Genomic DNA, 24,791 nt, shown 5'->3' with positions numbered 1-24,791 from the left:
GGCACAGGGCACCTGGAGGGGCTGGGACAGCCAGGGGGACAGGGCACCTGCAGGGGCTGGGACAGCCAGGGGGACAGGGCACAGGGCACCTGGAGGGGCTGGGACAGCCAGAGGGACAGGGCACAGGGCATCTGCAGGGGCTGGGACAGCCAGGGGGACAGGGCACAGGGCACCTGCAGGGGCTGGGACAGCCAGGGGGACAGGGCACAGGGCACCTGGAGGGGCTAGGACAGCCAGGGGGACAGGGCACAGGGCACCTGCAGGGGCTGGGCTGGCTGCAGAGAGCTGCAGGGGACTGGGACACAGCACAGAGGGACAGGGCACAGGGAAGGGCTGCACCAACACACTGGCTTTAGGTGGGTACTGGGCAGGAATTGTTCCCTGGGAATGCGCCTGTCCCTGGCACAGCAAGCCCAGAGAGGCTGTGGCTGCCCCTGGATCCCTGGAGGTGTCCAAGGCTTGTGTTTCTTTGAAGTTTCATTAGTAGTTTATAATGATACCTTGACATCTTCAAGTGTGCAGATGTGAGTGTCAGCCCTCCAAGATCCCAAAGGAATTCCCATGCCGAGTTTCACGTCAGAATCTCTCTGTTTGCCATAAATGAGGATTTGTTACCCAGCTGTGTTAAACTTTCTGTACTCCACCTCCTTTAACTTCCCTCTGTGCTCGTTGGGCTGCTCCCAGTCCCTCATTTCCAGCCTCCCCAGCCATGGCACAGCTGGCCCTGGAGCTGGGCCCCCTGTGCTGCTCCCAGGCAATGCCACAGCCTGGGAGGTTCAGCTCTGAGTCTCATTTTCCCCTTTTACACTTACGTATTTAAAAGAGCCTCTGTTGACCTTGGCAGGCCAGACAGGGACAGCCCAGAGATGGAATTCTTAGAGCTGGGACCAAAATTATGCTGAAATTCAGAGGAATTACTGCAGTCTGTAACAAGCAGCACTTTCATTCCAGCCTGGAGGAGTGGGAAATGTTTAACAGAGTGGGAAGGGGCTGGAGCCCCAGCAGAGGCTGAGGGAGCTGGGAAGGGGCTCAGCCTGGAGAAAAGGAGGCTCAGGGGCACCTTGTGGCTCTGCACAGCTCCCTGACAGGAGGGGACAGCTGGGGGGGTCAGGCTCTGCTCCAGGGAACAGGGACAGGACTCATCTTTGTGTATGTGCAAGAAAACAAGATAGTTTTTTTTTAAATTATTATTTTATTTATACATACATATATATATATATATTTCCATCATTTTTTCATGTATATAATCCTCTTTTCTGATCACCTCCCCCACATTTCTCCCTGTGTTTGCTGCATGTCCCACACCTTTAGTGACCTTCTGTCCCATGCATTTATTCCTTACTGATGCCATCTAATATCCCAGGCTCATCAGAAGGATGAGCTTTCTCAAGCAATCCTCTCAGTTTCCTGTTTTCCCTCTCCATGCCTGCTTCCCAAATGATTCCAGCCAAGTTCAGAGCAGCCCAGGCACTGAAAATGAAGGCGTGTTTCTCCTCCTCGTGTTAGAAAAGCAGGAGCAGATGTTGCCCAAACCTTCTAGACATGATTTGCTGATTTCCATGATGTCCCACCTGGATGTCAGCCCTGGCTGCTGGCACCATGCACAGCAAAAGGCAGAGAAACAGGAGGGGAAACCTCCAGTTTGCCACAATTTGTAGCTGGTTGCTGATGTCCCAAAGCAATGCCCAGCTGTAGGAGAATTTTTTGGTTATCCCAACATCCATGAACATACTGAAGGGGAGATGGAGGCAAACTGCTCTGGAATGAGAGTGAGTGAGGAAGAAACAAATCACCAGGGTTTGGTTTGGAAATACTAACATAAAAACTAATTAAGCCAGGACATGATGAAGCTTTGTGCTCTTCTAGCCCAGACTAGAAGAGCAAAGCTGTCACAGACCTGGTTTAGGGAAGTTGCACAGGGAATTTGTAGGCTCAGCTTAACATTTTTTTGTTTTATCAGTCTCTTGACTTTTCACCAAACTGACTCCCAAATTAATAGGAATAAAGACAGGGAAGATGGCTCCACATAACATTTAATTCACAGAACTGTTTTCACAGAATAATTCATTATTTTTCACGAGATAAAGTATTTATTCAAAACATAACCCAGGCTTGAGGCCAAAGCACAATTCATGGCAGTCTTACCCAGACTTGTATTTTTCCAGCACAATGACTTCAGGTTTTATTTAAACTTTAATAGCAAGTTTTTACAAATCTTCCAGTCTCTAAGAATTTTTGTAATAAACTAGCAAATCTGTTGTGCAGAATAGACCAGCTACAAGGTTGATTTGGAGGTTTATTTTTTTAAACTTTAAATATTTCCATTGCAAATTTATTTTATTTCTCATGGTCACAGGTACATTAATCTTTCAGTAGCAGGAATTCTCTTTTTTTCCATTAAATTGGTTTTTGTGCATCTGCAATGGCATCTCCAAAGTACTTTAGTCACAGCTTACGTGAAAAATGGATTTTATAACTGTCCAGCAGTTGAGCTGGAGCTTCCAAAATCTTCTGCAGTGCTTTTTAAAGTACATGTGCTTGTGCTTGAACGAAGAAATCCAGCTGAGTTACTTTCAATAGCAATAAATCATAAAAAAACACACACTGAAAAATATCAACCTCATTTTTATTGTTATTTCTTCACCATTTTTTAGCAGCTGCTGTAATGCCAACTGGAATTTGTTTTACCAGGGCAATGCTGATGCAGAAAAGGAAGAAGGTGAGGAGTTTGAAGACAGCATGGATGTTTTTGATGACAGCAGTTCTAGTCCTTCTGGTACTCTCAGAAATTACCCTCTCACCTGCAAAGTCGTTTATTCCTATAAGGTTAGTGATTTTTTGAGAAAATCTATTAGAAAAATGAATTCTATGAAAGCAGATAATAAATGTGCCTTTGGGAGCTTGAGGTTTGCTTTTCTGATAGGGTGAGATTCAGGGAGGTGCATCTTTCCTTCTGAGGGAGAAGGGCTTTTGTGAAAGGCAGAACCTTCATTGGGACATTTAAAATTATGTTAAAGCTTTCTGTTTCTAAGAAAACATCACTTCTTCTTCTAGTCTAGATGGGAATGTTCTTCTCTCTGCCCTTAAAGCCACTTTCCTTTTCCACCCTTCCTGTCCTGCTTTCCAGGCTTCTCAGCCAGATGAACTGACCATAGAGGAGCACGAGGTGTTGGAGGTCATTGAGGATGGAGATATGGAAGACTGGGTAAAGGTATCATTTCCTGAGCCTGTTCCATGAACCTTTTCAGGGTAGAAGTTGGGGTGGGGGATGTTGGAACCTTAGAGTTTTGAACTTTCTGTGCTGTCAGGCACTGACCCCCAAAAGAACATTGCATTTGATCTCAGGCCATGGAAAAAAACTTCCAAAATTGAGTAACAGAATTAGGATCACAGGTGTGTAGTTTAAATACAAGTGTGTAATATTGCAGAGTGAAAAATTTAGGATTTTGAGTTTTAAAATATAGGAGCATATAAAGAGCAGAATGAAAGTTTTAGTGGCAGAAGTATCTTTCTGATTCACTTTCTTCTGCATAAGTCTAGGTAGTACTTTTGTAATTAGATAAAAAAATTCCACACTGCAGGTCATGGGTGTTTAGTTAGTTCTTAAACAATAAGGCCTGGTAACAAAAGCAGTACATCACCATTTTTAACTTGTTAACTACAAGTGTATGTAGCTGTAGCATGCACTGTAACATAATTAAAAACTAATAAATATCTAAGTCCAAACAAAAATTACTTATCTCCTGCACATTCAATCCTGACTCTAGGGGGGGAAAAAAAAAAACCAAAATAAAAAGTAAAGCAGGGGGAAGTGCTGGGGTTCTTTGCAGAGCAGTGCTGACAAGCAGAGGGTGTTGCTGTTGGTTCACAGGCACGGAACAAGGCGGGGCAGGTGGGATATGTGCCCGAGAAGTACCTGCAGTTCCCAACCTCCAGCAGCCTGCTGAGCATGCTGCAGTCCCTGGCGGCGCTGGACAGCCGATCCCACACCTCCAACAACTCCACGGAGGCTGAGCTGGGGCCAGCCAGCCTCAACGGGGACTCCAATGGTAAATCCACTTACAGATGCATGGCAGGTCCAGCTGCCTCCTGGGAACACTCTGCAGTTTCATGGAATCACAGAATCATTGGGGTTGGAAAAGGTCATGAAATCCAACCTTTGGCCAAATCCCACCTTGTTGCAAAGTCTTCTCATTTCTTAACGCTTTCAGGCATGGGGAGCTCCCCCAGTTCCCAGCCTGTTCCAATGTTTAATCAGTATTCCAGGGAAGAAATTTTCTCTAATATCCAACCTGAACCTCCCTTAGTGCAGTTTGAGGCCATTTCCTCTTATCTCTGGTTTCCTGGGAGAAAAGGCCCCACCTGGCCACAGCCTCTTTTCAGAGAGTTGCAGGCAGAGACTGACCCATATCTGAACACAGCCATACCCAGTAATTATCTCAGCAATCATCTCTCATATTAAATCTGCATAATTCACCTCTTTAGCTCATACAGCTGAGATGAAAATTAAGCAAAACCACAATAATATGCAATGATAGAATCTTCAAAAGAACTTCAAAATCACCAGCTCCACCTACCAAACTTCGTGCGTACTCAAAGTTTTTTTTCGTAGCTCATGGTGTTTTCCCTTTCCCATTTTGCAGTCTGTTTTGTAAAAGCACTTTATGATTACGAGGGGCAGACAGATGACGAGCTGTCCTTCCCGGAGGGAGCCATCATCCGCATCCTGAACAAGGAAAACCAGGATGATGATGGATTTTGGGAGGGAGAGTTCAACGGCCGCGTCGGGGTCTTCCCCTCCGTGCTGGTTGAGGAGCTCACAGCATCAGAGAATGGAGAGACTCAGTGGATTGGGGATATCCAGGTATGCAGAGTTGGCTTGGTTTATTGTTGGGGCAATTTGGAAAGATCTGGCACTTCTTCAGGGGAAAAAAAAATCAAAGCCAGTTGAAGAAAAATAAATCGGAAGCTATTTAAGAAAAAAAAAAATCCGAGCAAATTTAAGAAAAAAATATCAAGACTCAAGCCCTCAGTGCTTGCATTTTAGTTTCTTACCCAGCCTAATAACTGTCAATTGATGTATTTTTGCAAGTTAGTGAATAAAGGCAGATATTTGGATAGAAAGGAATCAAAGGAGAAAATTCACAGTTTACTTCCTGTCATTAATTTGAGAGACTGGGATGTCAGACACAACCTTGCAAAAAGAGAATTACAGGCTCTTGCAGCCCTAATTTAGAATTTTCATACTTAAATCTGTTCTGCATCCTCTCAATTTTAAAGGGGCAGGATGCTGCCAAGTTTTGGATTACAGTAATTTTGGCAAAAATGTCCTCATTTCTGCAGCATAATTCTGAGATCCTTTTATTGTATTAGAAAATCAGACACATTCCAGAGTGGAGTTTGGAGATAGAAACTGCACTCAAATATTTTCTACAATGGAATTTTTCAGTGTTTTTATTCCTTGATTTAGGAAGACCCTGAAAATGAACATTTAAATGCATTTGGGGCATGATCCCAACACTTTTGTGTGAATCCCACTTGGCCGAGTGGCCTTTTTGTTTCAACCTCTCTGAACTGCCTGGGAGAGGCTGAAAATTCCTGCTTGGTGGCAACCAGTGATTTTAAAAGATTGAATCCCTGTTGGATACTTTGGCTTTCCTTCCCAAACTTTCCTGCCAGCTGCTTTTCCTCCAGAGGGAACCTGCTGGAGTAGGGTGGGTTGGAGAATGGATGTGTGTGTGTTACATGTGCCGAGGAGGATTTGCTGCAGCCTCTCCCTATTTTTGGCACAGGTATCCCCGACTCCAAAGGCCAACAACTCCCTGCCACCACTGCCTCTGTATGACCAGCCTCCCAGCAGTCCCTACCCCAGCCCTGATAAAAGAGGATCCCAGTTTTTTCCCAGATCTCCATCAACGAACGGTGAGAAATTTCCCAACGTTTTGGGTGAAGGTTTCATTTAGAAGCCTTTCAGAGGGGGGCAGAAAAGAAAATAAAAGAGCATTTTTGCAGTATAAATTCAGCAATACTGGGGACTTTCTTTGTAACAAGGTGTTGCTTATTCCCTCAGAAAACAGCTTTGGTTCTGAGTCCCCTGGATTCTCCCAGCCTCCACGAATTCCTCCAGAAAGTTCCTATGGCAAACTGCGGCCTGTAAGTGACCAGAAGATCCTGTGGTTTTTATTGATAAAATATTGCATAATGCTATAAAATTGTATTGATATTATTATAAATATCTTAGCATATTGATGTTCAAAGGATAACAGCCCCTAAACAGAACTGAAAAAGGGGTGGGGAGTAAATGACAGAAGAGTCCTGTGATTTATACAGTTTCCTGCAGTTTTGGGATTCTGTTTATTTCCAGCCTCTTTGGTTTGAGGGGTTTGGATTCACAGTTCTTAATGGTGAGGGTTTTGTGTTGTCTTTTCTGCCTAGAAAAAGGACATTTGCCAGAAAAGGAAGGAAAGAATTAAATCACTTAGAACTTGACAAAATCCATCTCCTGCTAACTTTGAAATCAAGTTTTAGGGGTTTCAAAGCCCTAAACTGAATCATACTAAAATATAACATTTGTGTTTTCCTGGCCTCCTCAGTGAATGAGGTTGCAGAAAAAGAACATTTTTTGGATATTCAAATAATACATTCTGAATATTGCAGTAGTATTGGGCAGTTTGATGCAGGATTGCTTCACAGTTCATTTCTATAGCGAGTCTAGTGTATTCTGAAATGGTCTCCTAAAAACCCTTTTGGCAGTAAAGGTGATTTCTGTCAGGAGCAAAAATGACTGATGAGCCAGAGTGATGAAAACAACATCAAATTTTGGGTGTGCATTGTTGAGGTCAGTGATTGATAAAGTATCAGTGAGTCAGGTGCAGCAAAACATCCCAGTAGTTCCCACTCCACAGAAATTCCATCAGATTCAGCATGAGATGAGCCTTTCCCAGGTTTCCCTCCTGGCTTATCCATGGAATAGAAGTGGAGAGAATCTGTGCTGGGTCACAAGGAAAATCCCTGCTGGCTGAGTTGGGAGCACTGGTGCTGCACCCAGCTGGACACACAGGCAGTTTGTGCCCAGCACCTGGAGGGGTGAGCCTGGGGGCCGTGCAGGGAATTCCTGAGAGGGGTTTCTGATGGAATTTGGCCGTTTGTGGTAGTGACAGGCTGGTTGTGAATGTTGCAGGTGCGAGCTGCTCCACCCCCCCCGACGCAGCAGCAGCGCCGGCCGGCCGAGAAGATCGAGGACGTGGAAATCACTCTGGTCTAACTGGGACGGGCTCGTTAGTAGTGCTACAATCAAGGCCAAACACAGCTTTTGGTCAATCTCGTTTTTAGGCACCTTTGCATGATGAAGACTTGGACTAGAGCAAGCGACAGGGAGGATTTTATGTGGCAGTGACCTGGCGGATTCCTTCCCACAGTCATGAATATTTCGTGCCTTTTGTTTTTTTGTTTGTTTGTTTGGATTTCTCTACGTCATTCTTCCTCTCTTAGCACAAACCAAGACAGGCCAAGATTGGCTTTTTTTTCTTGGCTGAAGATGCTCCATGTTTATGTGGAGACAAAGAAAGAGCCCTGTTCATGCAGCTTAGTATTAGCATCCTTTGCTCCTGTGCATTAGTACAGTATATTACTGTTGCCATAGGAATGTGTTAAAGATTGTGGATCCTTCCAGTAGCATCACCTGCCTGATCAGGTATTCATCAGAAGAATGAAAAAGGGAACAGAAAAAGAAGTCTAAAGGAGAGGCTGGCTCCTCTTGAATCCCCCTGCAGAAAGGAAGGGACAGGAAAATGATCTCCTGGAGAAGCAAAGCGTTCGTTCCACGGGTGCTCCCCTCGTCAGTGATTCACAGCTGAACAGTCATTCTGCCTTTGGATTTTTGTGTTTACTCAGTGCATTTACTCATAGAGGATCTAACATGGAGGTGCTGAACCAGCAGCAACATCTTCTTCCACAGCAGAAACCAACGGGTAGAAAAGCAAAAAAGCAAGTGAGATTTTGTCTAGATCTGGAAATTGAGCTGCTTTTTCTTTTTTTTTTTTTTTTTTTCCCTTAGCAGATTTTGGGGATTTTGGTTTTTTTGTTGGGTTTGTTTCATTTTCTTAAAGCATTTGATTCACTCTTACCCCAGTTATTGCCGTGTACTTTATTATCCAGTGTTAGCAGTGTATCTTTGTCATCAAACCACCTGAGTTCTAGAGTTAGCAGTTCCATTTAGAGTATTTACATGCATTTAGTTGTTGCATTGGATGGTCCTGTAGCCTTTTCCCACCTCAATCCCATTAACCAGCCAAAGCCAGGGAGCCAGGAGCAGCTCCAGGTTCTGCCTTCACACCACCTTCGTGCCCAAGATGTGCCCAATCCCTGTCAGAAAAGAAACTGAGAGGAAAAGTTTCACATTCCCCTCAGAGAGCTCTGAAAAGGAGATTGGATTTTGGTTTTCTGAGAGAAAAGGGCAAAGAATATTCTGAAGTTGAACGTGGAGCAGAATGGTTGGAGGAGAGGAAAAAACTGGATGAAAACAGGTTTTCCTTTGGTGCTGACTAAAATATTGTCAGCATTCTCCATCAGATGAAAACTTCAGATCAAAGGCATCCCGAGGTTGGGTTTGGAGCTGTTTATGGGTTCTCTTGTGTCTTCATGGTTTTTTTTCAAAGCCAGTAAATTTTCTACCTTTAGTTTACTAACAAGGGCTATTTTTTTGAGGCTGCATTTAGGAACAAAAACCCAACGACTCATCTAACAAGATTTTATCTTTGCACATACTTGGAAATCCCAAGCCAGGCTGAGTCTCTGAGACATCAGTGCTTGCCATCTCCTTTCCCAGTGGGATCTTTGACCAAGAGTGGGGCTGTCCACAACGATTCATGGATCACTTATGGAATCAGTGACTGTCCAATGAAGTCTTTTCCATTTTATTCCTTCCTTTGCACCTCTTGTCCTGTTGATCTGTTTGAGGTCTTTTTATGTGTTTATCAAACTTATTCTTAAGTTTAAAAAGTTTAAAAAAAAAAATTTTACTGTTTGCAAACATTTTGAGATCTTCACAACGCAGAAGAAAACCAAGTTTTTGCCATAATGTTCATGTTCAATTCTTTTGGCCAGTTTTTCTGTGTCCTTCACACCCGGACTTTCAAAAATCCAGAAAATTTTTATTTAAAAGTCTCTTTAGTTGTATTTTAAAATATTTTCTGTAAGAGCTGCTAATTTTATTTAAAAAACAAAAGTGAAAAAAAAAAAAGAAAAAAAAAGAAAAAAAAGAAAAAGGAAGAGAAGTTGTAAAAAGATGCCTCCTTTTTAACTATGATTTCTTCATACAGGGCATGTATCGGCCGTCGCATCGTGTACAGCTCAGTACACCCTGAAAGCATCAGTGCAAATGCTTTCTTTATATTGGCTGTAAAAAGTTTGTATTTATTATGTATAAAAAGTTGAATAATAAAAAAGTGGAGCTAAATCCCTGGTGCCCTGGGAGATTTGGGGAGGGGGAACTGAGGGAAAACCCCCTGGATAAAAATCAACATTGTGCTTTTCCACAGAAATGTGAATCTTGTGCTTCAGGAAAAGGACATCCCTAAAGCCAGCTTTAAACATCTTTTGGAGGGGGCATTTATACAAAAAAGAAAACGTTGCCAAAAATGAAGAGCCAGCAACAAAGCTCCAGTTATCAAAATAATTGCTTAATAGCCTTGATGCAATTAGGATAATTGCTTAAAGAAAGCGAGGGGAGTGATTGATAACAACCCTTCAGAGTGATTGTCCCTTAATGGGCTTGATTTGCCTAATTGTGCCAGGAGCATTCCCACTGCATCCCAGCCTCTGCAGCTTTGGGATCCCTCTGTGGCTGTGTTTCCAGGTTGGATTTTCTCCCTCAGCACTCAGAAGCTGCCTGCCAGTGACCACCTCCTTGCTGGGCTAGTCCCAGTTTCCTCCAGGTGGCAGGTGCCAAATGATCCATAATTTCCACGTGCTCCCTGGTTTTGGAGATGTTTCTCCCTCGTGGAACACGGCACTTTGCTGTGGGGTTGGGTTGGATCTTTTCTCACTTCCACTCTTCCCACAGAGCTGTTGCACAGACTTTCACTTTTTTCCCCTGAGCTCCTGCAGGCTCTTCATTTGAGAAATCCCATATTTCCTGGTTTTTATATGGATTCATGGTGCTCCTCTAAAAATTATTGTCCTGCCTTGCTGCTTTGACAGCTCTGTTCTTTTCACTTTTTGCTTGTTGCTTGGGGTCCTTTTCACCACCTCTACAACTTAAAAATTATTTTAATCCTCAAATTCAACTGCTGTTCCACTTTTCCTTTCTTCCATTTTTACAGACCCCTTTTCTGTCACTGCTTGTTCTCCTTCCCAAAACAGGACCAGCAGTAGTTGGACTGTGATCCCATCGTTCTTCCATAAACTGATTTCCATGAAAACCACTTCTTCCTGCAGTGCCTTTCCTGCAGGTGAGAGGTGGGCATGGTGTGAGCAGCACACAGCCACACTTAGAGGCAGAGGTGCTAAGGAATCACAAAGGCTCCAGGGCTCTAAGGAATCTGGGGAGCTTTCCCAGTGCAGAGGGTGAAATGTGGGTCCCTGGAAGTCAGCAGCAGGATCTGTTAGAACCAGGGTTTCCTCTGATTACTTTGGTTCCCAGATTTTGGCTTTGAACTGAAAGAATGCAGGTATGGATTGGGTATTAGGAGGAAATCCTTCCCTGGGAGGGTGGGCAGGGCTGGCACAGGGGATCCCTGGATCCCTGGCAGTGCCCAAGGCCAGGCTGGATGAAGCTTGGAGCAGCTGGGACAGTGGAATGTGTCCCTGCCCATAGCAGGGAGTGAAATGAGGTGATCCAACATCCCTTCCATCCCCAGTCAGTCTGGGGTTCAGTGATTTTCAAAAAGGCTAACAGGACTCAGATTGGATAGAGGAGATGGGGGTAAATGATGTGGTATTTACTCCAAATCGTGCCAGGGTTTCTTTGTGTTTATTTTATGGAAATATTAAAGGAACTCAAGCAAGTGGGTGACTTCTCTTTCCTGCACAGCACAAGTGTCTCTCACTGCTGATAGTAATTTAAAAAGAAAACAAAATCTCTAAATAAAGCATCTTATGCTTCTGGGAAATCTGGCTGCTCTGCAGCTTGCACTGCTTTTCAGCAAGGTCCCTGTAATTAATAACTTATAAATCCCAGCATGGCAGGGGCAGGATTAACAGGGAATCTACCTCAGTCAGCCTCCCAGGAAGGAGGGGATGCCACTGCCAAGGAAGAGTTCTGTCTCCCCAGATTCTTTCCATTTGCAGGTCTGCTGCCCTACATGAAAATCCTGGGATAGATGGATGGATGGGAGTGAATGTCCCCCCACAGCTGGACAGGTGTCTCCAAGAGGGGGGTGCTCAGGGATATTGAGACCTCAGTTGAAGGCACTGGGGCAGGCTGGAGAAATGAGGAGTGAAAGGGAAGAAAACTTAACTGAAGTCAGGGATGCAGCAACGAGACAATAAAAAATGCAGCCAGGAAAATGCTGACGTGCTTGCCATGCCAAGTGGTTTCCTACTCCAGGCATTCCCCAGGGGGATTGAGGATTACAGATCTGGCAGCAGGATCAGTGCAGCAAGTGAGCCTCTGCATTGCAGGTCATTTCAGCCAGAAAATGAAAGAAAGCACTGCAGTGATACCAGAATGGAGAGGTGGGAAATCCCTCTGGGTGGTGGAGCAGCACGAGGAGGAGGAGGAGAGTGGGTCTGACAGGTACCTGTGCATCTCCTCAAGTCCTGGCACTGCTGGGAAGAGCCTGGCCCATCCTCTTGGCACCCTCCCTTCCAGTATTGCTGCACATGGAGAGTTCCCTCTCATCCTTCTCTTCTCCAGGCTGAAAATGTAGAGAATCCTAGAATAGAATCAGAATCAATCCATTTTCCAGCCTATGTTAAGCAGCAGTTCTTCCACCACTTTGTTTGAAATTCCCATTTGCTGCCTGCTGGGTTTCCCAGCTGGTATCCAGAGGGAACAGGAGCCAGACCCATGGGACATCCAGCCCTGGGATCAGGAATTGCCTCTCCCAGAACCTGTCACTGCCTCTCACCAGCCTGCACCGTGGCCAAGGATTAAATGGGCTTTACAGAAGGCCTTGGAGTCTCTTGTACAATTTCCCCAAAGGTGTGAGTGTTCCCAGGTGTGCCAGGTCAGGCAGGGATGGCTGTGAGCATCAGGAAACAGGGATAGCCTGACCTTTGCAGGAGAAGCTGTTCAGCCACGAGTGTGCAAGCTGAGCTCCACAAAGATCCCAGGATATTCTGACTTGGAAGGGACCCCCAAGGATCATTTCCCAGAAATCTAACCCCAGCCCTTGGCATTATTAACACCGTGCTCCAGTTCTTCTGGCAGCTAAAAAGCATCCCATCCAGAACTCACCTGGGTGTGATGAACATGGAATGGGCCCCACTGAGGAGGAACTGGGAGCTCCTTTCTGCCCCCACTCTGGCATCACCCCTGTGTCCTGTTTGCCAAGCACTGCCAGCATCACCTGAAGGTTTCTCCCTGCAAAAACCAGTCTGTGCCATGCTGAAGTGCCCCTTCTATTTCCAAATTGCTTTTATTCCATTCCCAGATTTTCACCTTTTTTGATGGAGTGTTTTTGGGGCTGGATTTTTCTATTTGAATGCAGATTGAAGAGTGAGTGCTGTGAGCTGTGCTTCAGCTCTGCTGTAATTAGTTTTGTCTACTGTAATTGCTTCTCCTTTTTCCATTGTTTAGTGAAAGACGAATGAATTTCCAGGTCTGGTTGCATTGGGAGTGCTGACAGCAGCTTTTTAAAATCCCACAGCACAGCTATTTGTCTTTTTTTATTCAGCTGAATCCTGCAGAGTGGGACAAATTCGGCTTCTCCTCTGTGTCCTGGGCAAATTACTGCACTAATTAATTTCTCTAAGACTGGGGCCTACTTGCTTAGCAAAGAGAAGGGATGGAGGGGGAGCACTGTCTGGGAAACAGCAACAATCCTGGATTAACTCCTGGAATAAACTTGCATGCAGAGACATGAGAAGCTGATGGTTTAAAAATAAGGTTTGTGGGGTTAAAAATCCCCCCTGATATTGTGGTATTAAATCCACTTCACAAAAACATCTTGGTTTCTGAGGACGGGGCAGCTCTAATCCATCACCCTGTTTATTATCCCAGGATTTCCTGCTGCAGGTTTTGCTGTGGGGTTTAAAAGAGAATTGTCATTTTTCTTGGGAATTCCATGGCAGAAATGACTGCTGCTCCATAAAAACAATGAAGGGATGCTTTGTGTGACAAAAAAGAGAAGGGACAAAGAGGGGACTGTGGCCAAAGGACTTGTGGGGTTCTAAGAGCAGCAGTGGCAGTGGGAGATGACAAACCCAGTGACAGGATGCCAGGAGAGAAGGACCCTGCAGAGGGAAGCTCCTTTGGGCACAGAGACAGGGGGAGGCCCTGGGTGCTTGGACTTGGCAGGAATTTGTGTGAAAGGATCTGAGCACTCGTGGGGTGCTTGGGACCCCAGAGCTGAGGCTGAGCCAGGAATGAAAGTGGCAGGAGGGAAAATCAAAATGTAATGTTTTTCTAAAAACTGTGAGTTTGCCAGAGAAACGGGTGGTAGTTTTATTGTCCAATTTTTCCTCTTCTTTCCAAACAGAAATTTAATTCCGAATATTGAATTCGATAAATACCAGTAATAATAAATACAGCACTCCCGATTCCCAGACTGCCACAAGGTATTGTTGAGGTCAGTGCAGATTATTCCCCAAGGACACTGGGGAGTGGGATTGCTCTGGGATAACGAGTGTTAGTTCAGCTGGCAGAGCTGCTGTGCCTAACAGTGGGGAACTGCTGCTGCTGCTTTCAAAATTACCTGACCGAGCTAATCTGAGGGTGAGGAGACAATTTATTGATTTGGAGCCCTAGCCAGATGTAAGTGAAGATAATTCTGGGATGTTAGTGCTATTATTCCTACAGAAAAGCAGGCTGGGTAAAGATTTTCAGGTTCTTATTAGCCCCTGCCAAACCACTGGGCTGCATTGCAGCTTGAATGTTTAATTTAAGATGTGAATGGCTGAGATACCAAAAATCAGAGCTCTCTGGGTGGTGGTCACTGAATATTTCTGCTGAAACTGCTCATTTTCTAAAGCCAACAGGCCCTCACACTGCTTTAAGCTTCCCCTCTAAAGCTATTTTTAACAGATAAGGGGGGAAAAAAAAGGTGTTAGGTTTGCAGCTCTGCTTTTACATTCTGGTCAGGTGTCTTGTCCCTCCTCATGGCTCTCCTACAAGCTGGCATCCAAGGGTTCTGCTTAATGTCCTAGAAAATAACCTTGTGCTTGGAGCAGCAGCCAGTTTATCACTGCTGCTCCCTGGCTGTGTCCCTGGGGCAGAGGGGAGAAGCAGGGAAAGGAGGGAAAGCAGGGAGGGCATGGAGCTGGGTATTGCTGCTCCTGCACCAGCAGCTCCCTCCCTGCTGCCACAGTGCCCAGGCTCAGCTTGGCAAAGAGCTCTGCTTCCCCTCCTGCAAGCAGGAGCTGGAATCTGGGGTCCCTGGGGGTCTGGGGTGGGAGAGCTGAGCTGTGCTGGCCCTGCTGCAGCCTCAGCAGGTCCTTGCAGCTGCACTGCCTGCAGTGCTCTGCAGCTCTGCTCAGGGTCATCCTCCCACACGGATGCTCCATGGATTCCTGTGGCACTGGGAAGCCATTCCCCATGTCCTGTCCCTCCAGGCCTGTCCTTGCTGTCACACCAGCAGGGAATGGCCTTTGTCACCAGCCTTACTCAGTGCACCTGGAAATCATCACAAAATGTGGTGCTGGGGCACAACAGCCCCTCCTGCCCTCAGCCTAGTTCTGGGGCTTGAAAACTGGTTAAGAATCACTTGCTGAAGCTGTTTGGTTTAGGGTGACAGTGCCAGGGCAAGCTGCTCTCCTGGAAATGCCCGTTAAAGTTTCAATTTACATCCCTCACCCAGAGCCCTGGGGCCGGGTGTGAGCTGCTGGAATGACCTCTGCCAGCAGCACTTGGTTCATTAAATAGCAATGAGCCCAAGGATTCCCAGCTGAACAGCACACTGAGCATCCTTATTCCATTTCCTGTTTGTAAAGGAAGTCTAAATTATTTAATGATCCGTTTGAAGTCCTTAAAGTGGATCCAGGCAGTGAAGCAGGATTCTGTCTGTCGGGGCAGATGCCCAAATGAAAGTGTCAGGGTGATGGAGCTGTTTGGGAGCAGCCACTAAAACACTGCCAGCAATTTATCAGATGTGTTGGGGGTAGCAGGCTGGCACTGCAATAGAGTTGGCTGCTGGGTCAGACTCTGTGCTTCACCAACACCTTGCTGAGTGCTGCAATTCCTGGATTAAATCCAGACAGCCTCCAGTGCTCAGCTTCTGTTCTGCCCATTTGGCTGCTGGTTTTCAGGCTTTAATGTGGCCTCAGGGGTGTGGATTCTCCTGGAGGGTCACACAGACCTTTCCAGAGCAGCTATTCATCTTCAGCCTGGAGCTGAGCTGGTGCTGCCCAGGTTTCCATCCCACTGTTCCAGCTGCAGGGCAGGAGATGGGATGGGGGCAGTTGAGAGCTGTCTCTGCCTGGAAACACGGTGCCCTCTTCCATCCCTGTCCTGCAGGATCCTGCCACCTTCCCCTGCCTCCAGAAGCTTTGCTGGATTTATTCCCCGTGCCAAGCTAAAACCAGTGAATTCTCCCAGGTATGAAACGTTTACAAAAGGCCTGTAAATGTGGCCATGGCTCCTGTTCCCTCCATCTCTCCCTGCTCAGAAGGGCTGCTCCCTGTGGGAAGGCAGAACACCTTTCTCAGGAAGATTTCCAGAGGTGCCAGGGAGTGGTGAGTAACTCAGTGAGGGGTTTATACAACTTGGGCTGTAGCAGCAGTAAAGTCTAAAACAGCATCTCCTGCAGTAAAATTCCTGTTTGAGTTGGACTTTACAAATGCTTTACAACTGGTGCTTGCAATTCATCTTATCTCTGCTGGAATTACCTTCCAGGACCCATCTCCATTCATTTAATGCAAACTATCTCATCTTGTCCATCTCTACCCGGGTTTCATTTTCCACAGCTACTCCCTGGGAAAAGCCATTAGCTCTACAGTGCCTCTGATGGTTGTAGGAAAGGTGATTTGGAAGGTTTTCTGTCCTAGGCTGCTGCTTCCTGCTCTGAAAAGGGGTGGGTGGCATGTAGGTGTGGATGTGGCTGTCCAAATCCCCCTGCAGCACCAGGGCTCATGTTTGCATGCAGAGAAATCATAAGGAACAGGCTCCTGCAAGGGAGATTGCTGAATTCCTCAGGCATGTCCAGAGAGGTGATGGGGCCTGGCACGAGCAGTGTCCCCAAATCCTGCAGGTGTCTGTGCTGGAGGGAGCACAGCAGGAATGGGCAGCCCCCGTGCTGCTGCCTGTGCTCTGTGTTTTTGATGGCCCCCAGGCTGTTTGCTGACACTCCTGCAGAGCCAGCACAGCCCCTGGCAGGATCCCCCTCACTCTGGGAGTGGCTCAGCTGCCATAAATCATGGTGCTGTCTGGGCAGTGAAAGGAGCTGGGGGAGGCAGGACAGCTCCTGATTCCCAAACCTGCTCTGAGCTGCATCCCCCAGGGCCAGGAAACCTGGCACCAGCTCCCAGCACCTGCCAGCACCTGCCAGGGCTCAGAGGCTTCCTGCTGTGCCAGGAGCCACCTCCTTGCCTGCATCCCCCATCTGCTCCTGCTGGGCATGCACAGCCCAGGAGCAGACCCTTGCTGCAGCCCAGGGTTTAGTGCCAGCTCAGACACCTGGGGTGTGCCAGGGAGGCCCCAAAGTTATCTCCATCCCTTAGATGTCCTCTGGGGACAAAAGGAGCTCCTGTGCCAGTGGTGAGGCAGCCCCTGCCCTCTCATGGCAGGCTGCACAAAAAAGTGGGAAATGGGGAAGAGCAAGGGTGCAGTCCCCGAGGGTGGGGACCCAGAAACCTGAGTGTCCCATGTCACTCATAGTGAGATTTATGGATAATCCCAGGCCTGGGAAGCCACTGCTGGACCACACCTGAGCTCTCTGTGGAGAGGGCTGCAGGCGTGTCACAGCTTTTTTGGGATGTTGCCAGCCTCTGTTTCAGCAGGGATGGAGCAGAGATGAATTCACAGAGTCACAGAATGGAAAGGACCTTCAAAGGTCATCTAATCCAACCCTCTGCAGGGAGCAGGGGCATCTCCAACGAGCCAGAGGTCATTCCCAGCACCTGGGAGCCTCACCCAGGGCTGCCCTGGGCTGCAGCCAGGGATGCTGCTGCTCAGGGAGGAATCCCACATTGCCCTCTGGGGACAGCACTGGAATGTCCCTGCTGTGAAGCTCAGAGCCCACTGGCTCAGCCAGGCTGTGTCTGGGGACAGGGGACATTCCCTTGGTGCCAAACACCAGCCAGACCCCTGCTTGGTGCCCAGCTCCAGCCTGGGGTGCTGACCCAAAATCTGACATTGCACTAAGTTTGTCCTTACCAGGCCATGGAAAAGGGGACATGCATCAGGCTCAGGCTTTTTTCTTGTGTTGTGCCTTTTGATATCTTTATATGATACAGAAATGCATTTGGTGAGCCCCTCCTGGGTAAACTCAGCCTCAAAAATGGATGGTCTTGGGCAGCTATGTTATGGAAGTATGGTGTTCCCATGCTGGAAGACAGCAGAGTGGGGTTTGTGCAGCTTGGGGGGATCTTTCCTGAAAGATTATTTGAGACCCCAGGGCTCCCAGGCTCCAGTCCCTGCACAGGCACATCCCCAGCTGCTGGACACTTTTCCAAAGTCTGATGTCCTTTATAGGACAGAGAGTCGGGCTCAGGGAGAGCAGAGGAGCTGCCCGAGGAAGGGCAGGACACACCAGGAGCCAGCCAAAGGTGTTTGGTGACAGGAGGGGACGCAATTCCTCCCCGGCACCGCCACCTGCCTGTGCCAAGCGCATCCCTCCAGTTCATAAGGGAATCCCTGGGGACGAGCTTTGCCCAGCCTGGGAAGTGTCTGCCCTGACATCTAGTGGCAAACCAGGCTTTTCCCGGCTTTTACTGGTACTGCTGGTGTTCTGCTGTGGTTGTGAGCATTTTCACTGCATCATTTTACTTTGGAAAAGACCCTTAGGATCGCCAGGTCCGGCTGCAAACTGTAATAACATCCATGATAAAATGCAGTTTAAATCTCCGCTTCCTAGAGGCTGTGCATCAACCCTACCCATTATTGGTATTATTTTTGTAATCCTCTACAATCCCTAAACCATTTAAAAAGAAAAATAAATTAAAAAGCGTTGTGACAGGACACAGGGAACGGCTTCCCCAGGGCTGGACGGGATATTGGGCAGGAATTGTTCCCTGTGAGGGTGGGCAGGGCTGGCACAGGGTGGCTGCCCCTGGATCCCTGGCAGTGCCCAGGGCCAGGCTGGACAGGTTTTGGAGCAGCTGGGACAGCGGGAGGTGTCCCTGCCATGGCAGGGATGGGATGGGATCAGCTTTAAGGTCACTTCCCAACCAAGCCATGCTGTGACTCCTGGAAAACAGCAGAGCACCGTGTGACAGCAACGGCTGGGCAGAGCGGGTCTCCAGGTAGGAGCCCGGGGTGAGTTATCATTTATGTGTTTTATTTTATGCGCTGCTGTTTCCCGTGTCCGTTTAACGCTGGTTCGGGACACGCGCGGCTCTGCCCTCCCCATGATGGCGGCGTGACAAAGACTACATCTCCCATCGTGCCCCGCTGCCCCCGCCGCGCCGGAGGCGAGCCAATGGGGCGCGGCGGAAGGCGGATATAGCGCCGCCCGCGGGGCCCGCTCCCTCCTTTCCGCCGGGCCGCGGCTCATCATGGCGGTGCAGATCTCCAAGAAGCGCAAGGTGAGCGCGGCCGCACGCGTCTCCCGCAGCCGCGGGCCGCTGCCGCATCGCCCGCGGCGGCCCCAGCGGGCGGCGGGGCGGGGGCGCGGCGGGCGGCGGCGGCGGGCGGGGGAGGATGGCGGCGGATGCGGCGCGGGGCCCGGCGGGGAGCATGGCGGCGGGGCTGCGCTCGGAGCTGCGGCCGGCGGGGTTCGCTGTTGCCGCCGCTGGGAGCGGTGTGCGGGCAGCGAGGGGGTGTGGGCTGCCGGGAGCCCCAGCAGCCTCCAGCGGGCTGCGAAACGGGGCGGACCCCGCCAGTGATTTCCCTTAAAGTGCTCCCGAATTCCGGCAGAGAGCTGGGATCGCTGTGAGCAGTGCTGCGGCCAGCCGAGGCTCCGGCAGTGCGGGGTGTAGGCTTTGCTAGGAGTGGATTATTCCTGAGAACTCCAGGGAATGGGTTCCGGATTTGGCCGCTGCTGCAGCCGGAGTTTGGCTCGGGGCAGAGCGCGGTGCTGGTAAAGTCGAGCTTGTGGGTTCTGTCCCTGGGCTGTTCGTATGTGCTCCGTGTGGTCCCTTCCAACTGAGATTCCTCTCCGACGAGGAGGAGGAAGTTCTCAGGCTGCAGGAGGAATTTAGGTGAATTGCTCTCAAGTCCAGAATGTGACGAGACCTTGACTTTGTCCATTTGTCTTTTAGTTTGTCGCTGATGGCATCTTCAAAGCTGAGCTGAACGAGTTCCTGACTCGGGAGCTGGCTGAGGATGGCTACTCTGGAGTGGAGGTCCGGGTCACTCCGACCAGGACTGAGATTATCATCCTTGCCACCAGGTAACTCAGCCTTCCTGAGCCAGGTGCTCTGCAAGCTCCTTGGGGTGGCTCCAGTCTCACTCCTGGGGACACTTGTGTCACTTGTGCTGTGTTTTCCCACAGAACTCAGAATGTTCTGGGAGAGAAGGGACGCCGGATCCGGGAGCTGACAGCTGTGGTGCAGAAGAGGTTTGGATTCCCCGAGGGAAGCGTGGAGGTAAAACTGCCTCAGGAACTCGTGGTGCAGTTGGGTTTGTGGTGGCAGGACATCTGAAAGGTGGTTTCAGGACAATGTGGGCCATGTGTTACTTAGTCCTGCACTGAAATGCAAAATCAGTTACAAAGAAACTGTTGTGCTGCGGAAGGATCTTTGAGAAACAGAATGTAAAGTGACACACCAGTTATTTTTGATCCTTGATGTTAGGGGTGTTTTCCCAGGGGAAGGTTGGACCAGTTGTCTTTTGAAGGGTTCCTGCAGCCAAAGCATTCTGTAGTTCTATTCCATGAAATCTGCTCCTGTTACTAGTTCCTTGCTCTAAAACAAATCAGGGTGGAGGGGGATCATGTGTGTGCTGGGCTGGTGCTCCTTTATTGCAGCTTGGCTGGTGCTGCTGCATCCCATTATACAGGAAGGGAATGTAGGATGCAGCTGCTGCCTGTACATGTGGGAGGATGAACTGGGCTGTAGCAGTGGGGTGTAGAGTAGAACGAAGCTGCTGTGTTGTGCTAAAGTAAAAGTTCAATTTCCTGTGAGGGTGGTGAGGAACTGCCAGGGTTGCCCAGAGAAGCTGTGGCTGCCTGTGGATCCCTGGAATTGTCCCAGACTGGGCTGGACCAACCAGTGTAGTGGCAGGGGTGGAGCTGGGTGTTCCGTGGAGGCAGAGCTGCTGGTGGTGTGGCTGCCTGGAAGCAGCAGTGGTGTGAGTGTGCTCTCTCTCTCTCCCCGTGCAGCTCTACGCAGAGAAGGTGGCCACGAGGGGCCTGTGTGCCATCGCCCAGGCCGAGTCCCTGCGCTACAAGCTGCTGGGGGGGCTGGCTGTGCGCAGGTGAGGGACAGCCCTGGGGCACCTGGCAGGGACATCCAGGGAGCAGCTGCTCCCCACTTGAGAGCTTCAGCCCCGGGATGCTGCACTGAAGGGTTTGTGCAGCTCGCGGGGTGTCTGGTTGCTGCCTGGGTGCCACAAAGCTGCATGCACATGTGTTGGGAGTACATGGGTGGAGGAGTGAAGCCAGGAGCATTTCAGGCCTCGTGCCCTGCTCTCACATCCCCTCGGTGATGAGACGATGACGAGTCAGAAGCGGGTGGCTCTGCTGGGGGTGCCTCTGCTGTGTCACGTTCTGTGCTGCTGCCTGAGGCCCTTCAGCAGCAGCCTCCCGTCAGCAGTGAGTGATCTAGAGGCATTTGTCTGAGAAGGGATGGGAGCTGCACTCCTTGCACACGGAGCTGAGCTGGGAATTGTGTGAGAGCTCCTCCAGGGAGCCCCGTGGAGGGGCAGGGCAGGCTGACTGGGCTGTCCCTCTCTCCCTGCAGAGCCTGCTACGGTGTGCTGCGCTTCATCATGGAGAGCGGGGCCAAGGGCTGCGAGGTGGTGGTGTCTGGCAAGCTGCGGGGCCAGCGGGCCAAGTCCATGAAGTTTGTGGATGGGCTGATGATCCACAGTGGAGACCCTGTGAATTACTACGTGGACACAGCCGTGCGCCACGTCCTGCTGCGGCAGGGTGAGTGCCTGTGCTGCCTTCTGCACGGCTTCAGACTCCTGCCTTCCTCTCCTGCATTTGGGAATTCCTCACTGGCAGGCTGGAGGTTGGCACCCGTGGGTTGACACTCTTGTGGTTTGGGTGCACCTCTGATCTCACAGAGTAATTCAGTTGTGCTGCTGTGGATGGTTCAGACTCTGAAAATCCTGATTTCTTGGCCTTTGGAACTCTCACTGTGGGATTTGAGTGTTACGTTACAGAAGTTTGGGAATGGAAAGCCAAGGAGCCAGGTCATCGCTTCTCTGCTGGTGGGGTTTGAATGTTTCCAGCTGGAAATGCAGCTGTACATTTTTCAGACACTCTCACTTGTGTCCTGAAGCCTCTGAGGCTGGTGGCAACTTCCAGGTGAATTGCCTGTTGCCTGGGTTTAAGCCCCTGGCAGCTGGGATTCTGGTTTTCCTGGCTCCTCAGGATGGGCAGAGGGAACAGGGTACTCCAAGTGTCAGACAGTCTTCCCAGCTAAACCTGCTTCTACCTGTTCTCCCTCCTGCTGAAACACAAATGACTTGTGTGTCTTGGCTTTGGGTTAATCAGCTGCAGAATTCCTGGTGCAGGGATGGCAGCACAGCCTGAGCTGTTCCCCACCTTCCCTTCGGTGATGACACGATGACGAGTCAGAAGGGACAGCCTGGTGCCATTGCAGCCTGCTCTGTGCCACGTCCTGTGGTGCTGTGCCAAGGCTGCCTTGGCCAGGATGTCCTGCTCATTGGATGATTTAGAGGCATTTGTCTGAGAAGGGATGAAAAATAAAAAACAAAAGAGGGGATTTACTAGAAAAATGAACTGAGGTAGAGGACAGAGTTTAAAACCAGGCTCTTTAGAATGAGTTTAGAGTAGAAGTGCAGTCAGCCAAGGCTGTGAATTGAGTAACTGGATATCCAGCTTTCAGTTGCCTGAATTTACAACACTGATTTAAAGTTGCAGTAATTAGATTTTTAATGTAGGATATCTGTTACTGTTGTCAGCAGATCTCCATTGCACAGAGGTACTTTGTAACCTTGGTGCTCATCCCTGTGAACCTGTGCTTGATCTATTTTGTGTCTCCCTTATCCTGTCACTCTCTGCAGGAGTACTGGGAATCAAAGTAAAGATTATGTTGCCTTGGGACCCCAGTGGAAAGATTGGCCCCAAAAAGCCTCTGCCAGACCACGTCAGCATCGTGGAACCCAAAGAAGAGATTTTGCCCACCACTCCCATTTCAGAGCAGAAAGGTGGCAAACCAGAGCAGCCAGCCATGCCTCAGCCAGTGCCCACTGCCTGAGGGGTAAGTGCCTGGGAGCAGTGGGAGGGAGGTGTGCTGAGGGGCCATGGAGAAAAGGTTTCAGGCCACCAGAAGCACTGGAGAGCTGGGATTTTGTGTTGTGCCCAGCACACTGACCAGGGTTGGGTGCCTTGGGTGTGTTGGTGTTGTACCAGTGTGCAGCTGGCAGCACAGGGAATATATTCCTCATAAATGCATCCTGTCCTGCCCCAGGATCCACTTTGGGATGGCATTAGAAGCCACGTGAGAACAGTTGGTAGGCTGATTTTGTAAGGAAGTAATCATGGTTTGAAGTCTTACCAAGGAATCTGGCAAGATCTGCCTTAGTGGGAAAAAGGGGGATCAAAAAGCAGGAAATGAGAAATGCAGTTTAAGTGGGAAGCTTGGTTTGTTCTTGGTTTGGGATAGCAGGATGGTTATGGAAAAGGGTTTGCCTTGCCTCCAGCTCACTGAATGTTTTGTTTCTTTTTGTAGGGTTTGTAACATCTGCAACCAGCAGCTTGTCTTTCCTGAAAACATCTCTTAATAAAATCACAAAAGACATTGTTTGTGAAGGTGCTTTTTCTTCTTTCATTTCTATCAGACCTGGTTTATTTTTTTTATTCCCCATTTATTCAATTAAAAAAATAAAAGCCCTGATCCATCACTGCTGCTGTGACTGCTGGCCAGTGCTCCTCCCTGACTGTCCCCTCTCTTGGGGAGCCTCTGTCTCCATCCCAGTGTTTACATAAATACATGTAAGTATAAATATATATAAAATATAAATGAATAAATGAAGGGTATAATATAAATAATATGGTATCTATTCTTATATACATAATAAAATATATTAATCGCAGATTGAAATATGAAAAATAGAAAAGCATCTTTAAATATAGTTGAAAATAAAGGGGTTTTTTTGTTTCTCTTTGGTTAGAGGCAAGGATTTTTAATACTAAATAAAAACAATACATGAAGATACAAATAAACATAAGCTAGAAATATTAGTAACAGAAAGATAATGTATATCATAAAAATAACTGTGTAGATGTAATTTAAATTGAATTTAATACATAAAATAGGTATCAAATATCAATATAAATTATGAAAAAATATATATATTTATATATCTAAAGGGATTTTTTTGTTTTTATTTAGTTCGGGGCAGGAAGTTTATTAGTTTAGGTCAGGATTTTTTTTTTGTTTTTGGGACATTTCATTTGGGAGGATTTTTTTGAAGGATTGGGACTCTCCTTTTTGCCTCCCGTTCCCTGGCAGTGCTGCCGCCGTGTGGGCACAGCGCGGTACTGCAGCCATTCCCGAGCCCTGGCAGTGCTGCCGCCGTGTGGGCACAGCGCGGTACTGCAGCCATTCCCGAGCTCTGGCAGTGCTGCCGCCGTGTGGGCACAGCGCGGTACTGCAGCCATTCCCGAGCCCTGGCAGTGCTGCCGCCGTGTGGGCACAGCGCGGTACTGCAGCCATTCCCGAGCCCTGGCAGTGCTGCCGCCGTGTGGGCACAGCGCGGTACTGCAGCCATTCCCGTTCCCTGGCAGTGCTGCCGCCGTGTGGGCACAGCGCGGTACTGCAGCCATTCCCGAGCCCTGGCAGTGCTGCCGCCGTGTGGGCACAGCGCGGTACTGCCGCCATTCCTCGAGTACAATTCCTCGAGCCATTCCTTTGTCCAAATACCGTACAGGGAAAAGCCAGAACTGCCCACTCCTTGTGATACGAATTGGATTTGTACGGGGATTAAAGAAAAATGAGAGGCACATGAGGGATTTGCTTCTACGTGTAAGTATTCTTATCCTAAAGGGTATCCTAAAGAGTATCTTATGTATCTGCTCCGTACCAGGACTGGAGTTCAAAGTTCCATTTCTTTAAGAACCCGCAAGTCCTTCAGAGGCTGCATGTTGTGTCATGTGGAATTCCTAGGGCTGACAGCAGGGACCCTGTGGTGCCGGGCCACCCGCGGGACCCGGTGCCAGGAAAACAATCATTAATTCTGCCTGCTAGAAAAAGAATTAGCATCCATTTTCACTAAATCCTGAGGTCAAAGGCCTGAAATGAATTCTTGCCCCTTGACTGTCTTGCAGAGACTTTCCTCAGAGATTTTTAGAGCCTACACAGAATGAGACAAGACCTTACCGGAGTAAAATAAGTGACTC

The 24,791-nt window shown here is 48.6% G+C and overlaps 2 protein-coding genes across 3 annotated transcripts in view; both read left to right on the top strand.

The window, feature by feature from the left end:
• Positions 1-9,457, top strand: part of FCHSD2 (FCH and double SH3 domains 2) — a 114,783-nt gene extending 105,326 nt beyond the window's left edge. For both annotated transcript variants that reach the window (XM_079321409.1, XM_079321408.1), the window contains 7 exons: positions 2,692-2,826; positions 3,128-3,211; positions 3,872-4,049; positions 4,644-4,864; positions 5,793-5,922; positions 6,071-6,153; positions 7,181-9,457. In XM_079321409.1, coding sequence (XP_079177535.1) covers positions 2,692-2,826; positions 3,128-3,211; positions 3,872-4,049; positions 4,644-4,864; positions 5,793-5,922; positions 6,071-6,153; positions 7,181-7,264 — 915 coding nt within the window. In that variant the 3' untranslated portion in view covers positions 7,265-9,457. The remainder of the gene's footprint in view (positions 1-2,691; positions 2,827-3,127; positions 3,212-3,871; positions 4,050-4,643; positions 4,865-5,792; positions 5,923-6,070; positions 6,154-7,180) is intronic.
• A 9,247-nt stretch (positions 9,458-18,704) lies between these two features.
• Positions 18,705-23,190, top strand: RPS3 (ribosomal protein S3). The gene is made up of 7 exons (XM_079321634.1): positions 18,705-18,843; positions 19,519-19,649; positions 19,752-19,845; positions 20,580-20,674; positions 21,160-21,347; positions 22,454-22,650; positions 23,122-23,190. The coding sequence occupies exons 1-6, from the start codon at positions 18,814-18,816 to the stop codon at positions 22,645-22,647; spliced, it is 732 nt and encodes a 243-aa protein (XP_079177760.1). The 5' UTR covers positions 18,705-18,813; the 3' UTR covers positions 22,648-22,650; positions 23,122-23,190.
• Positions 23,191-24,791: the final 1,601 nt, after the last annotated feature.

The sequence above is a fragment of the Erithacus rubecula genome (assembly GCF_903797595.1).
Source record: "Erithacus rubecula genome assembly, chromosome: 1".
NCBI lineage: Eukaryota > Metazoa > Chordata > Aves > Passeriformes > Muscicapidae > Erithacus > Erithacus rubecula.
This window is presented reverse-complemented; position numbering and strand designations above follow the sequence as displayed.

Bases quoted from the DNA above. Each gene is read 5' to 3' on its own strand.
- RPS3 (XM_079321634.1), top strand. From the start codon at position 18,814: ATGGCGGTGCAGATCTCCAAGAAGCGCAAG. The intron at 19,846-20,579 runs GTAAAACTGCCT...CTCCCCGTGCAG, and splicing joins TCCCCGAGGGAAGCGTGGAG to CTCTACGCAGAGAAGGTGGC. The intron at 20,675-21,159 runs GTGAGGGACAGC...CTCTCCCTGCAG, and splicing joins GGGGGGCTGGCTGTGCGCAG to AGCCTGCTACGGTGTGCTGC.